The sequence below is a fragment of the Gasterosteus aculeatus genome, chromosome 8, assembly GCF_964276395.1.
Source record: "Gasterosteus aculeatus chromosome 8, fGasAcu3.hap1.1, whole genome shotgun sequence".
In the NCBI taxonomy this organism is placed as follows: domain Eukaryota; kingdom Metazoa; phylum Chordata; class Actinopteri; order Perciformes; family Gasterosteidae; genus Gasterosteus; species Gasterosteus aculeatus.
The window spans coordinates 20,231,825-20,248,145 of record NC_135695.1 but is presented as its reverse complement, the minus strand read 5'-3'; the positions used below and the strand labels follow the sequence as shown (position 1 = coordinate 20,248,145).

At 49.2% G+C, this 16,321-nt stretch overlaps 1 protein-coding gene across 3 annotated transcripts; it reads left to right on the top strand.

The window, feature by feature from the left end:
- The first annotated feature begins 2,698 nt into the window (after positions 1–2,698).
- Positions 2,699–15,149, top strand: hapln4 (hyaluronan and proteoglycan link protein 4). 3 transcript variants are annotated; one of them, XM_078108649.1, is made up of 8 exons: positions 2,757–2,948; positions 3,618–3,753; positions 5,039–5,228; positions 5,361–5,533; positions 5,646–5,761; positions 6,514–6,700; positions 8,243–8,331; positions 14,838–15,149. In XM_078108649.1, exons 1-8 carry the CDS (start codon positions 2,946–2,948, stop codon positions 15,021–15,023), a joined length of 1,080 nt encoding a protein of 359 aa, XP_077964775.1. In that variant the 5' UTR covers positions 2,757–2,945; the 3' UTR covers positions 15,024–15,149. The 3 variants fall into 3 exon arrangements, with proteins under 3 accessions (XP_077964773.1, XP_077964774.1, XP_077964775.1); XM_078108647.1 differs by lacking the exon at positions 14,838–15,149 and having other exon boundaries at positions 2,699–2,948; positions 8,243–9,200; XM_078108648.1 differs by lacking the exon at positions 14,838–15,149 and having other exon boundaries at positions 2,716–2,948; positions 3,621–3,753; positions 8,243–9,200.
- Positions 15,150–16,321: the final 1,172 nt, after the last annotated feature.

Genomic DNA, 16,321 nt, shown 5'->3' with positions numbered 1-16,321 from the left:
AACCCCAGTAACGCTTTAGATGCAGCGCGGCTATTTAAATGAACACAGTGTTTTCTTGACAGAGACGAAGGAGGTCATTGGCGCGGTTAGATAAAGCGCTTTAAAGCAGCGTTGTAGCCCTTGTCTCCATCCCTGACCCATCAATAACGGAGAGCCTCTCATAAGTAATTATCCCGGGTGCTTCGCTGAGCAATAGGCCGACCGACAGACACCGAGAGGCAGACTCATTTAATTCACTCTCCCTCAGCAGCTTTTTCATGCTGAAGTGTAGCATCGGCCGATACTCGCACATGCCAGCGGTGCACTCTGTCTGTGTGTTTGTGTGTGTGTCTGTGTGGCAGAGGCTTTAAATCAAATCAGCCTGCTGCAAACAGCTCTGTAATCATATGATGGGAGTCGCAGGGGGATCCCGGCTGCAGATGTCTGCTCGGCGGTGTGGACGGGCCCCAGAGAGTCGTGGCCTCGGAGCAAAGCGGCTGAACAAGTGGCGCTTCACTGGAACGTTTAAAGTAATGAGGCCTGAAAAAATCATCAGGGTTCATCTAGTATCTATTTATCTGTCTATCTATTCCCCTCCCCATCCTTCTCTGTCCATCTATCTGATTGCATTTGAGTAGCTGTCAGGTTAATGTGTTCATTTCTTGCATCAACACGCACTCATCCTTGTATATCATTTGTTTTCTCATTGGCGTTTATTACATTGACAGAGCAGCACCTGCACTGTACTTCTACAATGATGAGAAACAGACACAGGCAAGAGTGCAACGGTTCAGACACAATCAGGAAATCTTCCAAAATGACGTGAAGATTTGTAGAAATGTGTCTAGATTAGCAGCGATGCTACGCTGGGCTCACATCATCATCCTCATAACAAACTGCTCTGGTTGACTACGTTACTGAAGCTCCCTGCAGTAGGTTTAGGTGTTCCACATGCACGTTGAATATACAAGTCTTATTATCTAGAGCAGACTGCAGGCGGCATAACATCGTGCATCAGTGAGCACCGAACATGTGTTTATCTCTGAACCTCTCGGAGCTGCACTCGTTGATATTTGGCCGACATAACCAGCTCTGTATCTTCTGGGAAAAACTGAGCTCTGCTGCATTTACATCGGACATTTTCATGCACCACTGCACCAACACTACATAACTGATGGCTACATTTGGTGATCCTTCTTCTTGATTCTGTTTGGGAAACTGGGCTTTTAAATCCAGCCCACTACATCACTGCTGAATCAGATTTGTAGCCGGTTCCCAGTTCATTTTTTTTGTGCATTTTATTAGCGATAGTTACCTTCGTGATCTCAGATAAACCTCCTGCCACTTTATTAGAAAGAAGATTCCTGCAGAGTATTTCTCCACCTGCGATAGAGTTTTAGGAGGGTAATATCTGTCTGCTGAGCGCTGAGGTCCTTGAACTCTTCTGCAGAGGCCTTGTGTAAATCCAGCAGGTGGGGAGAGAACAGTTCAGCTCATTTAATGGTGACCAATAAATCATTTAAGACGCCGTTAACTAACACGCTAAACCAACTCTTAATGTCTTTGTATCTCCTGCCGGTGCAATGCATCGTGGGGGAGAGAGTCCAGGCAGGCGCCTCACACTCTGCAGCGATGCTGCACGGGAAGCATCTCCCCGCTCTGCAGGGACGCTGCCAGTCGAGACGAATCTCAGCGGCACACTGCGCGGCGATGAAGCCGTCAGCCCGGCTTCGTTTTCTTTTTCAAGTTTAACACAAAGTGCAGCTGCCTGATGTCGGGGGTCCCGTCTCCTCTCACTGTCGATGGCCGGCTGCCATCATCTCGAGGGCCTCTCCTATTTCGCCGTGGCTCTTGTGGCGTCTCCCCACGTAGTGCTGGAGAGGGAAAGAGGCTTGAGTGTCACTGAAGCTGCACTTTATGCCGCTGGTGAGCCAAAGCCTGTCGGCCTCCAGGACGCTCAGAAACCGACGTGTCAAAATTCAATGAAAGGGCTGCACATGGGAAAATATGTGTTTTTCAAATATTGATTGCACGTCGTATTCAACGCTTACTGTGACTGTCCTCTGCAGCTGGAGATCTGATCTTAGATCTGCCACGATCTTCATCCCCATGCGGGCCGGAAACCACTTAATGTCCCGAGCACATCGATATAATATACAAATAATAATAATAAAATACAAATATGCTTTCTCCTTTCTGATAATTGTGTTGTGGTGTTGTTGTAAATCTGCTGCTGTGAGCCTGTTAAATGCACAATCACGGGTCATGAAGTTAAAATCTAAATCTAATGAATTCTAGTCGTGTTGTTTAACAATGTTTTGTAATATCTGCGGTATTTAAAATAAAGTTAAAGTCTCTGTGAGATAATTATGACCTGTTATGAAACATAATCCTACAGAATTTTGAATTTTAAACATAGAAAGTTGGTTTAAGTAAAAGTGAATATTTAAAGGATTGTATTGAAATGTATATATTGTATTATTAACAAGAGAAAGTGCAAATACTCAAAGTAGATAACAATGTGTATTATTTCCTTCTGAGATGTTGTAGTTATATCTCAAGTGTGCCTTTGAATACAGTCACTTGAGTCTTCTTCAGTCTTCCTCAGCCATAAAGAATTTAGATTGTAATCCGTTCTTCCAAATATCTTTAATTCAGGTTTCACTGCATCACGTGCTACAAACTGCGTGTCACTCAAACAAACGAGAGTGACATCATCACCGCTGCTGCGTCATCGGAGCACTGCGGGATCCACGGACACCGGTGGATCCCCCGCAGTGCCGGAGATCAGCGACGGGACTGGGAACAGGGAGAGAGAGAGGGAGGGGGAGAGGGAGAGGGGGGACGGGGGGGGGAGGAGAGAGGCGAGAGCTGCCGCAGGACACCGCTGAGCCTGTCCGAGGAGGTGAACGGCGCACGGAGGCACATCCGCTCCATCCCGGCGTCCACACCGTGTTCCGGTAGCCATGGTGAGTCCGCGTCTGCGCCCCACTAGCCCGGCTCACCGTTGCAGGGATTCCCATCCAAGTGACCTTGGGAGGGAAAGAAGAAAAGGAGGCGGAGGAGATGCGCTGAAGGGCTGTTTGTGGTGTGCGGCGTGCGCGCAAAGTGGCGGCTCGCCGGGGCCTGTCCAGATGTTTTGTGCTGCGGCACTACGCAGGAGGCGATTATCCTCAGGTGACCCCGACAGTGCGTATTCCTCAGTGCGGCTCACAGCTGCAGCATTCTGCACATATCGGCTCCAGTATTGTGTTGTAATGATGATGCAATGTAGATCAATCGAAAATGTGCGTTCAAAGTTTGTGTTGTTTTTGTCGACAAAGGTTTGCAATCAGTCAAACCAACACGAGTCTGTGTGCTCCGAGCAACGGCTGCAGCCTCATCCATAACCCCGCGTTAGGAGTCTTTTCTGGGGTAATTGTGGATATTTCATGTCTGCATGCATTGCTCTGTTTCCTGTTGGGATCTTCTGAGCTTTTTCCATCAGGAGCTTTCAAACACTTTCCTTCAACTGCCATATGGATGGTGCTCCTGTCACTGAGTTGATCCCCTGGTTCCTCACATTGAAGATGTCAAGCTGCTCACCTTGGTCTCGCTTCACCTTTGGTAACCACAGTTCTCTGTTGTGTTCCTCCCAGCAGTTCCTGCAGCAGCTCAGGCCTCTGGCCTTTGGAAAAGTGACGTTAGTGGTTTTCATCCTGACCTCCACCGTCTCAGTGGCTTCCCTGCCCGCTGACACGGACAAGGGGAGGAGGAAGGTGGTGCACGTGCTCGGTAAGCAAACGATATGTATTGGCTGTGAGGTTCTGGTTCTGGTTCAGGTAGCATTCTTTCACAGCATAGTTTTGATCACATGGTGTTTTCCCTCATTAAGGCCCGTTGTAACAGGAGGCGTCGTTTGTCCTGGCATCCGTCGGTCGCCGAAATACTGGTTCTAAAAGTTAGGATTAAACACAACTCCGCTTTCGTGGCCGCTCGTGATAAACAACTTTGCAGAGAGCAGCAGGGACGTGACTAATTGCTGGTTGGCGTGGATATTTGTTGGTGGCTTCATCCAGTCACCACAGAAAACCTGTTGCTCGGTGGATGTTTACATCACACTCGTTGTCAGTCTTTGGCTGTAGCAGCAGCACACACACACACACACACACACACACACACACACACACACACACACACACACACACACACACACACACACACACACACACAGCGTCAGAGCGAGTGTCTGCAATAAATGCAAATCGGCCTCGTTGCCGCCCATCAGGAGCAGCGGCCTACGGTTACCATTAGTTTAGGGTGATTTTGGTGAATTGCTCTGCAGAGTGGGTGAGTGGGGTAATGTGATGGCAGAGCAGCTTCGATTGACATGCTGCACGTTGAGGCAGCGCACATGATTCATTCTATCTGGACCCCTGACTGCGTGTTGTATCCATCACCAAGACAGCCGAGGATTTTGTTTTACGGCCAGAACAAAAGTTGAGTACTGGGTGTGATCGCAGCATTAGAAGGACTTCACTGTTGCAGAATGGAGAATTGTTCACTTTTATACATTTATGCAGGTTAAAAGTTGATAAACGTCACTCAAATTGCCTGTTTGCCACCTCTGTTGCACTCCGGCACCATATCTACATGCAAAACCCACATGTCTGTGACGATTGATCTCTAAAAGCTGTAGCTTACTTTTCCAAATGGTTTATACATTGTGGTGTAAAATATGTGTAAAGAATTTTCCCTTCAGCTTACATTCATTGTAACAAAATATTTATACCTCACAAAATCGCTTTCAAGGGTACGCTTACCGTGTTTGTTAAGCCTCGAAAAACGGTACCATAACCATAGCAACTCAATCTGGCCCGCATGCAGGGGGGAGGGGCTTCACAATAACACATGATTTATAGACTTTACACACACGAAGGTCACAAGATAGTTGAACACTAAACATTTTTTCAAGATTTATCGGTATCGATTTGTACAATAAATGTATGAAAAAAAAATGGAGCAAGCAGACGAGAAAAATGCCTCACAATGACCCCCCCCCCCCCCCCCCCCCCTCCAGAGGACGACACCGGGGCGGTGATCGTGCAGACGGCTCCCGGTAAAGTGGTGACGCACCGCGGCGGCTCCATCACTCTGCCCTGCAGGTTCCACCACGAGCCGGAGGACACCGACCCCGACCGCATCCGGATCAAATGGACCAAAGTGACCGATGCCCTGCAGTTCCAGGACGTCTTTGTGGCACTTGGAAGGTAAAAAGCTTCATTTATCAGTTCGTACGTGCTGTTTTCATGAAGGTGTCCCACCACACATTGAAGGAAAGCCACTTTTTGTCTGACGTTGTCAGTTGTTTGGCTGGTTGCGTTTCTGTGGAATCTCTCCAGGCAGCAGCGCGTGTTCGGATCCTACAAAGGCCGCGTGTTTCTGGAGCGGGCGGGACCAGGTGACGCCTCGGTGGTCATCCAGAACGTCACGCTGGAGGACTACGGGCGCTTCGAGTGTGAAGTCACTAACGACATGGAGGACGACACGGGATTTGTCAACCTCGACCTAGAAGGTCAGCAATTAAAGACGGGATTTGGTTGAAACTGACAGTTCTGATGGTGAACCGGCTCTCGTATGAAGCGTTGGCCAATGAGATGATAGTGAAATGTCTCTGTCACCGTTAGGAGTGGTGTTTCCATACTACCCTCGCGAGGGGCGCTACAAGCTCAACTACCACCAGGGGGAGGACGCCTGCAAACAGCAGGACGCCATTCTGGCCTCCCACTCTCAGCTGCACAAGGTGGGTCTACGCCATTGGTTGGCGGACTGACCTTTTTTTACCGATTGTGGCATTTTGGCTCATTTGCAACCAGATGTTCTGGTGCTGGAAATGTCTCAGATTGATGCTAAGCTAGCTGCTAGCAGCCGGGGGGGCATCCTGCTTATGCGGTAGCATTTTGCTTACAGTATTATGTGTTCACCCAATTGACCAACTTCCATAAAAGGTTCCAAAAACAAACAACGGACAACGACGTCGCAGCCACCTGTCAATCTCCATTTAGCCCCGCCCTAAAGCATATCCTCCTTTTACTCTAAATGGACCATTATGCACTGAATGAACTTTGTGCTTTATTGACAAAAGTAAAAACTAGAGTTTAAACCATAAACTCATGTTTACAATGTTTATGATGTAAAATCAAGTGTGACCCTTTCCTCATAGACGTCTATACAATCGTACTTAATTTTGGAGGTTCAGACTCGCCCTCCGATGGCAAAGGCCCTCGTGCCGCGAGAGGCCGGAGTCGATCACTGCCACGGGTTTATCACGTCCTCCACCGCACGTTCGCTTGCTGCCCAAGTTCAACAATGCACTTCAACCCTCAGCCATAAACTGCTTGAGAGAAGAACGTGCATATCACAGTGTAGACGTTTGACTGCAGGCCCATTTATTAAAACAAGAAGTAATGGAGTTATGTCAGAGGAGATAAAGCTCTTAATAATGTATTGAATCCTTCAGTTGGACCCGCTGACGTGCGTTATCTCCCTCCTCAGGCCTGGCTGGAGGGACTCGACTGGTGCAACGCTGGATGGCTGGAGGACGGCTCGGTCCAGTACCCGATCTCTCATCCCAGAGACCAGTGCGGCCGCAAGGAAAACCCCGCCGGCGTGCGTAACTACGGCTACCGGCACAAGGAGGATGAGCGCTACGATGCCTTCTGCTTCACCTCCAAGCTCAACGGTGAGAAAGAGGCGAGCCGGCCACAGACGTGTCCGCTGCAAGATCCCAACCACAAACGTCCAACCGAGTGTGTGCGGCGTCGTGGGGGCTGACGAGGGGTACCGTGTAGAAAAGGGGGGGGGGGGGGGGGGCATCGTGAGTGTCGCACGGCGGGGAAAACGATAGTTTCGGCCTCTGACCTCTCGGGCCAGCGGATTCGGATCAGGCCTCGTTGGTTGGCAGCGTCTTCTGGCTTCCAAGCGCCGGCTTTCATCCCCCCGGTTCTTTGATTTAGACCCCCACCCCCCTCACACACCTCCAGGTTCATAAGATCAGAAAAACCTTTGGGAAGTCAGCGGCTGGATGCTTGAATTGAATCTGTGGTCGAGCACGTGTGAGGAGACGAAGGAGTAATAAAAGAGTTGGAAATATTCTCGTTTTTTTATGCATTAGAACATTATTACACTAATTATGTGTTATGATCTGTAACGATACAGTTAAGAAATCATGTAATTTCTGCTACTTGACTGAGATAATTTGATCTGTCCTTTCAACCTGGACAAAAAGCACCTCTTTGCTCTCGACATGAAAGCAAATATTTCCTCACAACTCCTTTTAAAAATTGACCAATTAGCCAAAACATACAGTCAACTGTCTTTTAAAAAAAATAAAAAATAAATCAGTTTGAGAAATACATGAAATAAATCCTGCAGGAGCCTCTTTGAAGCTTGAAAGAGAATTGAAAACTTCTCATGCATTATGAAAAGCAAAAGTTTTCTTTTTAAATGATTTAGATAAAAGCCGAGGCTCCACAGTAAATCATAAACCATTTCGGGACGGTCCGTCCAAACCGGAACAAAGAAGCACTGCCAGTGCTTTTACTTGGCGAGAAACGTAAACAGAGCGAGCCAGGAACCTTAAACGGTTGCTCTCGGCTTCCCCTGTGTGTTAATTACTGCGGACGGTCTGTTGTGGGCAGGAGGTTTCAGCTGTGGTCGTGACCGATGCTGTTGCTCGGTCCAGCTGGAAGGTATTTACCCGGCGTCCCCGGGGGGGGGGAAATGTGAGACAATATTCTGCCTCTCTAATAGCCGGCGGTCACACAGGCCGGCGTGGAATCGATAGCCGAGCCGAGTGCAGACCTGATGGGTTGGAAGAAGCAGCCAACCTCTTCCTCTCTCTGTGAGTTTCGTTGTTTCTTCCTCAGACGAAGCTCAACTCGCGATCCGGTTCGGTTTGAAAAAACGATCCGTCCAATCAGGACGGCGGGTTGGACGACAAAGCGTCCCCGGGAGGACAGATGAAAGCGAAAGACGGGATCGTTTTTCAGGAGTAATTATGAGTGAGAGCGTATTGGCTTTGGATTGCGAGGAGCTGCCCGGACGGTTTGTGTAACGATTTGATATTCTGAGCGCAGTCAGACGAGAGAAGAACGTCTTCCGCTCAAAGCTCGGCTCGTCTCCCCCCCCTCCCCCCCGGGCCTTCGCTCTCTCTCCTTCCCTCCCGTCTCCTTCTTCCCTTTCGCCCTCACGAACACCCCCCCCCCCCTTCATGTCCCCTCAGGCAAAGTGTACTTCCTGAAACGCTTCAAGAAGGTGAACTACGCGGAGGCGACGAAGGCCTGCGCTCGAGACGGCTCGGCGGCGGCCAAGGTGGGTCAGCTGTACGCCGCGTGGAAGTTCCAGCTCCTGGACCGCTGCGAGGCGGGCTGGCTGGAGGACGGCAGCGTGCGTTACCCCGTGGTCAACCCCCGCTCCCGCTGCGGGGGCGCCCAGCCGGGCGTCCGACACCTGGGCTTCCCCGATAAAAAGTTCCGCCTCTACGGCGTCTACTGCTTCCGCGGGAACAAGGAGGAGCCAGCAGGGGGCAGTGAGACGCCGACGGGCCTCGCCGGTACTTTGGCGTGGAGGAAGGGCGGCGGCGGCGGCGTGCCCGGGAACGACACCGCCGGGATTTGACAGTGGAGGGGGGCGGGGGGTGAGAGAGAGGGGGGAGTGGTCTTCGGTCTCTCCACGTGCTGATTGGTCGGCTGTCAGAAAGGCGCTTTTTAAGCAGCAGGTTGCATGTAAAAAAAAAAGACCTCCGGTCACAAAGACGACAACCAGCAGCCACACGTCACATTCGTCAGCCATGAGGTCCGTGTTCACGTGTGCGTGTGCGTGGATGGTGAGTTGGAGGCGGAAACTGTAATGAAATATAAATATAAATAAGTTCCGTAAGCGCCTGTGTGCGTGTAGCTCATTAACTAAGACCCGGAGTCTCACAGCCAGAGCTGCACCTCTAGTAAACATTGCACTAGTTCTACATTGTGACAGCACCTCAGACTGAAGCGAGCATGCGTTGCTTGGCTGACAGAAGCAAAAGCTGCAATAATTGCTTTTACCTGCACTTACTGCACTTCGTCTACGCGGGTCACCAAATGCAACACGCGCAGCAACGTGGATCTCCGTCCGTCTGCCGCTGCACAACGGATGAATGTTCTTGAGAAAAGCAAATAAAAGTCTTGTTTGGATGCAGTTTATTTTTGCCTCTATGTGAAGTGATGTCGTAACGGTGGAGAGATTAGAAAATGAGAAATATAGCAGATCCAAACACACTTTGCTGACTGAAATTATCTATTGGAAGAAAATAGAATACGTGGTTATCAAACCTAACAATTTAAGTTATTGTAAAATAATTACTGTAATATTCCTTGTGATAATCTGCAGTAACCGTAGTTGAGAAGCACTGCTATAAGTGGTTATGTGAGCTACATGTTAAACATCTGGATACTCTGGTAGCCTGTTAGCATGCTAACGTTTGCTAATTGGCATTAAACACAAAGTTCAGTCGAGGGTGACGGGAATGTGAAAACAGGTTTTCTTGTAAAGGTATGTGGTGCTAAAAGTGAACAAATGAAGAGATTCATTGAAGACGGCTTTTGAGAGACAGAAATGGAACATGAGTAACAAACAAACACATGTTACTGAGAGAAAAATAACAAAGAAAAAATAGCAGAAAATATAAAGAAGCTCATAAAAGTGAACTATGTTGAAGATAAAAATATGAATAATGTATCGGATCGTTCCGTTTTAATGCTGCAGCGGACTCGATTCCGCAAAGAGAGAAAATGAAAGCAGCTGCTTCCTTTTCCCCGAGAAGGAGACGAGCAGCTTGTCGCCCTGCAGCTCCTCATCCGACCGCTCGCCACGCCTGCTTCCTCTTCCATTACCACCAGAAATGTTTCAATCAGCAGAGACAGACCTTAGACGCAGAAAGATATTTGTTTATTATTAGCGCCGATGATGGAAGTCTTTGTCGATTAGACTGTGACAGGTAGACAGGCGACTTCACAGAGACCACCTCCACATGTCACCGGTTGCCTCAATGAGCGCAGCACAACGTTAATAATGAAATGCTTTTAGGAGGAAACCCCCGCGTTTACTCGTCTGGAAGAGACGGATTTAGATTGAAAATACCTTCACGACACTTTTCTGCCGCGTGAAGAGTCACGACTTTGTAAACCTGCTGAGCGACGGACGACGTGTCGGAAAGCTGCTGAGGGCTGAAGCCCATGTCATCGTCATAGCAACTGGCAGCATGCGCTCAAGAGCCCAACGGCGGGACGTGATGGGGACGAAGCATGACCTTTAAAATGAAACAATAACGTTAAACGAATCACAGACGTCGAGTCGATGAATTTGTAATCTTGCATCAGATGAAAGATTCTCTGAAACGACGCTGGTGTTCGTAACGTTCTCGCCAGTTCACCGGCCCTGCTGGGGGGAACCAGGGGCCACGGACGGAATAAGAAGCCCCGCTTGATTCACCACGACATTCATAATTCATGGAGGATCAAGAATGCTGCGTTTGAAGTCATTTAGATGCTTTTCGATCTCGTCTTAAGGTCCCTTTGCGCGTAAGAGCAAGGTCATCGCAAACAGCCCGCCGACTTCCGTTCCGTTCCCAGAGTGACACGTGGCGGCGCGTTGGACCGGCGGAGCGCAAACCGAACAGACGGTGAGCTCAACAGGCCCGGCGTTAGAAAGGCCCTCGCGAGGCACGAGATTAGGGCGCCGCCGGCCTTGATTAAAGCTCCCTCGCGCTCCCTTCTGTCACCGGGCGAGCGAGGGAAGCCGGCGCCACGACGCCGGCTTGCATTTCCGTCCCCGTCGTGGTGCTGATGGTGCACCTGGTTCGATTTGTTCATTCCCGCGTGGCTCGAAACGACATCTCGGTCCCCACTCCCCCCCTTTGAGCGCTTTCACGGCAGATGTTTCAACTCGTCACAGCGGGGGAAGTCACAGGTTCGACGGCGGCTTCGGGGCCCGTCAGTGGGACGAGCGAGCGATCCGTCGCACCTGTGCAGCGAGACGAGACGAGGCGTGAAAACACCTGGTCCCCCAGAGCTTTTAACAACGTCACACCGCCGAGATCCTGTGAAAGTGCTTCCCACCGAAAGCCGCGGTGTCGGCGTGACCCCCCTCCGCCTGCTCTCTGCACTCAGACCCCCGCGCAGACGGACTCGAGTTTCCCTGAACCCGGGTTCGTTTTTCACACCGACCCACTTTTTAAATCGCGTGCACGTGAACCCAGTGAATCCGATTGACTCCGCTGTAGTACATCGCCCACGCCTGCTGGTGGCGCTTTAAGGTGCTACAGACAACTGAAAAAAAACGGAAGGAGAAGACAGGAGCATGCGGTTGCATGCAATCACGTGGGGCAATCCGATCAGGTATGCGGATAGCGTGCAGACGAACACCAACAGCGATCTGATTTCGCGTTTACTCACTTTGGACCCCCCAGTGCGGACACGGAGCGCGGATACAGTGCGTTCGTCTGCACGATAGCGCTATCCGGAGACGGGGTTACACTGGGGTCCGTCTGCACGGGGGGTCTCAGCATCCACCCGGTGGCCCAGTGGAGCGATCGAACCCACGAGGGAACCAAGGGGACGGAAAAGACGCTTCGTGGAGCTTCTGTCTTAGATTCAGTCCAACTGTGCAACATACCAAAGTGTGCATTCCTTCATAGCGGGTTTGCTGCATTGCAAGTTGTTGTCTTGTTATTCCAACGTACGTGTCCATTCTAACGAGTTAAACGTGCTGCTTGCAGCCCAACATGAAGAATTCGGCTTTACTTTGCATCATGATGACGCGATGAAACACACAAACACACCAATTCCCAACGGCGTTAATGCCTCGCGCACTGGAAAGGATTGTTTTGTGGTGACGGGTAATCTGGCCAAAATGTGAGAGGTTTCCCCCCCCCAGAGTGCGGAGCGTGTTAAACAGGCAGCGGCGTCGAGTTAATCGAAAGTGTTAACCGCCTAGTAGACAGCACCGTGGCCGATGAGCAGCGGCGTCCGCCCCCGTCGTCCACCGATGCCTCCGTTTTTTAACCGCCTCCGTCTTCCTGGCAGCTCGCCTCTCCGGTAGCGAGCTGCCAGGCTGGTTCACTCTCAGCAATGCCTGGTCTGGTTGAAAGAGAATAGTGGGAGGTAAATAAAAGAGTTGAAACCTTTCTATCAGCGTGTGTGTGTGTGTGTGTGTGTGTGTGTGTGTGTGTGTGTGTGTGAGAGAAGAGAGAAGAGAAGAAGAAAAGGAAACCGCCTCAGCAAAAAAGACAACAACACAAAGTCATGGGGAAGGACGTGGTGAAAAGGCGTGCAGGGGAAAGCGCCGCAGAGAGTGAGACGTGTGGAGGAGAGAGATGGTGGAGGCGAGAGATGGTGGAGGAGAGATGGTGGAGGAGAGAGATGGTGGAGGAGAGAGATGGTGGAGGAGAGAGATGAAGGCAGAAAGATAAGAGGGGAACGGGGGGGTCAGAATGTGGGGGAACGCAGGTCTGAAGGGGATCCGGCTTTGCCAAGTCCCTCCTAGAGAGTCACAACAGGCTGAACCTTATCTCACCTTCTCCTCACCCCCCCCCGTCTCCCCCCCTCCCAACACCTCCAATTCACTTAGTGGCTTTGGGCACTTTCACATTTTAAGGAACTTGGAGCGACTTCCCAGAGGAAGGAAACTTCTGACCTTAAGAACTGCCGAGATCTTTCTGTGTTGGGGGGACGCTAACGCTGCCCGTTTAAGGGCCCCGTCGCTGGTCTTTCTCTTTGAATATTTCATGAGCTCATTAGGACACCGGCGCCGCGCCGCCGTTTGCTTTATACACACTATAACCTCAGAGTCCGCAGAGCGCCGGGTAGTCTGGGGGACAGTTCTGAGAATACAGAGAGCGGATTAAAGCAGTCGAGGTGTAGGACCAAGACCCTCACAGTAAAGAATCAATACCGCTGTGCACGCTGGCCAAATGCTCTGCAATCAGGTGATACAACGGACTACAAGACCGTCTCCTTTTCAAAATAAGCGACAAATAAATCAACGGTAAATCTCTGCTGGCGTACGGTGTTTGGGTCGGGGACTTTTTTAGAATTTTTTTAGGCCAAATACCAAAATATTCACTTTCTGTTCCGGAACTGATCTTATAAAGTTTACTGAGGGAATTAATAAAGAGAGAAGCAGATATTTTCTCATAGACCTATACACCCCCCCACAGATACCCCAGTTTAAGGCCCGTCTGGCATCGGTTTGGGTTTCAGAACCGGAGGTGTGTGAGAGAGGGTATCTATGTAAGTTGCTACTCCACACATATAGTAAATGCACTTAGTTACAGCAGCTTATTAAAGCCCGATTTCCTAATCGTCGTAGGTTTGGGGTCATTTAACAAAACACTGCACAGTGTACACACAGCCGGCAGGCCGACAGTGTATGAAAGACCTGGCTCACGCTGATGTTTGTGCTGGCTTTGGTCCTCAGGTCTGACTCATGGACACACACACACGCACAGACACACACACACGCACAGACACACATACACACACACACACACACAGGCGATTGTAAAATAAGCCGTTAGTGAGCCGAGGCGGCGCCATCTGCAGCCGTCATCAGACGACGGACGTGGATGCGGATTCATGGGTGAAGCTATTCCACAACCTGGCCAGCAATAAAGACGAGGAAGATAAACAGGGTTAAGCTGCACATTAATCTTTTACTTTTAATTTGCATAAGTGGTGTGGAGACGGAGAAAAGGGGCCTTTGCCCGCAGCGTTTTGTGTTTGTGCGTGAGATAAACGCCGGGAGGCGGCGCGGCTTCGTGGGTTAAACAACACACTGTCAGGCGTGAGATGACGCTAAACCCCGTGTTGATTTTCATAATCTTTTTGAACTTTGGCAGCGTCACTGGGAGATAATGCAGGATAATACCAGAGATCCCCATTGATTGGCCAGATGGAGCCGACATCGACCCGAGAACAAGGTTACGATGAGCTTGTCTTTCTGTACCTCTGATTTATCTCCTCTTCGAAAAACAAAACAGCATCAGCACGACGCCGGAGTGCAAATAGTTTGTTGTCGCGCTATTGGTTATCATGAGAAAGACGCATGGCCGCTTATGTCGGCTTAACGGGAACGTGTCAGTGCTGCCTAATAGCAAAAGGCTAACTCGTTAGCATGAAGGATAAGTTTAACTCCGTAGCACAAAAGCTAACACAGAAGTATAAATGATAGCTCAGTAGCATAAGGATAAGCCAGTAGCTCAAAGGCTAATACATAAAATACATCGCAGCGGCGCAAAGTACCACTTAGCACGAAGGCTAACCCAGAAGACGCACGCACTGAGCCAAAGAATGAAAGAGCTTGTGTTTTCATGCTTTATTTATCCTTATATCACAAAAGAAAAGCCAAGGGGCAGCTCGAGGAGTGGGGTGGGGTGGGGTGGGGGGGGGTTCTTGTGGGGGGGGCAGTTGCACTCAGGGTCCCTGAAGCAACTTGTTTCCAAAAGGCCCGCCGTCGTTGTCATTTTGTGGCTGCGACAAATCTGCGACTTCTGCGGCAGCGACAAAAATGAGAGCCGAAGGTCATTTTCAGCCGTGAATTCTTTAAAGAAACTAATGAGCGCTTTCGTTGGAACTCACCGAACGGAGCGAAAAAACATCACTCAGCCCGCCGAGAAAGAGTCGCTATATTCAGGGTGATTGATCGTCGCCGGGGTGCAGAACCCGGCAGTGTGGCTTCTTTCCGGTGTTTTGGAATAATAATGAAATGAGTGAGTCACATATCAGACGGGAGAGAGAGAGAGAGAGAGAGAGAGACAACAGAGAGTTGTGCTTTTCTTACAGGAGACGGTGCTGAGAGGCGATGGAACCAGGCACCGAGAAGAGAGGCCTCTCACACTCGGCTCCTCAGAAGGAGGTTCAGGTGAAGCGAAGGTCTCCGAGGTGGAGCTGCACCAACAGTTCACCAACAGTTTGCTGCCAAGACAGAGTCTCTCTCTTACTTTGCGCCCTCCTCCCTCCTACTTTTGATCCGCTTCTCTCGGTCTGTCTCCTCCTGCCTCTCCTGCTCTGCCTCCCACACTTTCCCGCTGAGGGATTCGCCCTCAGCGACCTGCGCTGTTGCTTAAACTATGTGCAGAAGATTTAGAACATATTAAAAAAGTCATATTCATGCTATTGACATCTTGGCTGCGGAGAAATGTTTTACCCAATTCTAATAGATGCAAATGCATCTTGCGAGCACGTGAAGGTCAGCGAGGAGCAGATTGTTCTCCGGCAGCTCGGAGACAAACTGAATATCTCACGAGAGGAAGAACGAGGTTGAATGTGTGTTAGTTAGGAACATTGTTATTGTGTTTCTAAATAGTTTAATTTAGCTTTCAATGTGAATGTTCGATGTGTGAAAATCTCATATCTGTGCAAGAAAGAGAGAAAAGGTTCCGAGCGCTCAGATGTAAACGAAGGTTTGGTTTGGTTTGAACACAATTTATTCCTTCTGATATCACAATTAAATCAATTTAGTCAATATTCTTTCAGAATGGTTTTTACAGCTTTCCTTTCATTTGAATATTTGAAGTCATGTGCGATGCTGAGGTGTGCTTTAAAGTCTCACTTCGCGGCAGCTATTTACAGCATTGTGACATCACTGGTGGGCGTGGCTAAAGGTGCCATGGCAACTCAAAAAAAAGTTTCCATTCATCCCAAAAGATGTTTGTTTTTTTCCATTTTGGGATATATTGAATCTTATTTCATTCAATTTATTCATCTATATTGTACTGAATTAGATGTGATTATGGTTTGATTTATTGTGTTATGACTATTTATCACTTGTTGTTAAGTTGAGTACAATGTGTAAACATTATGTCATATGTCTACTTTGTTAAGCACTTTGCAGGTATAAAAGTTATTGTAGAAACCAGAAATTCACCATTGTCTCATTTTTCTACCAAAAAAACCACAACAATTGTATTTCATATGTGTAATTTAAAGGAAGGTTTACTCACACAACACCAAATCAATACGAATAATCACCCCAACAAAGACAGTCGACGGACCCAAACGAGGGTTTCCTTTAATGATCATTTGTCATGTAAAGAATATAATACAATGACTGGACTGGAAGGCATAAGAACACTCATCACTCGGTATGGATAAATACTCGCGGACCTCAATAACACGCCTGCAGACAAAGAGCCGGATGGTTAAGGATCAACTGGCTTCTGCTGCAAAAAGAAAGAAGAAGCAAAAGAGTGCGAGAGCAGAAGGGAGGAAGTGGAAGGAGGGAAGATGTGTGTTTGTATCCGCTGAGGTCCAGAGAGCAACAAACA

What these genes read in the sequence shown, in the direction of transcription:
- hapln4 (XM_078108647.1), top strand. An exon ending in GAAGGTGGTGCACGTGCTCG is followed by an intron (nt 3,754 to 5,038) that starts GTAAGCAAACGA and finishes CCCCCCCTCCAG; the next exon opens with AGGACGACACCGGGGCGGTG. An exon ending in GTCTTTGTGGCACTTGGAAG is followed by an intron (nt 5,229 to 5,360) that starts GTAAAAAGCTTC and finishes GAATCTCTCCAG; the next exon opens with GCAGCAGCGCGTGTTCGGAT.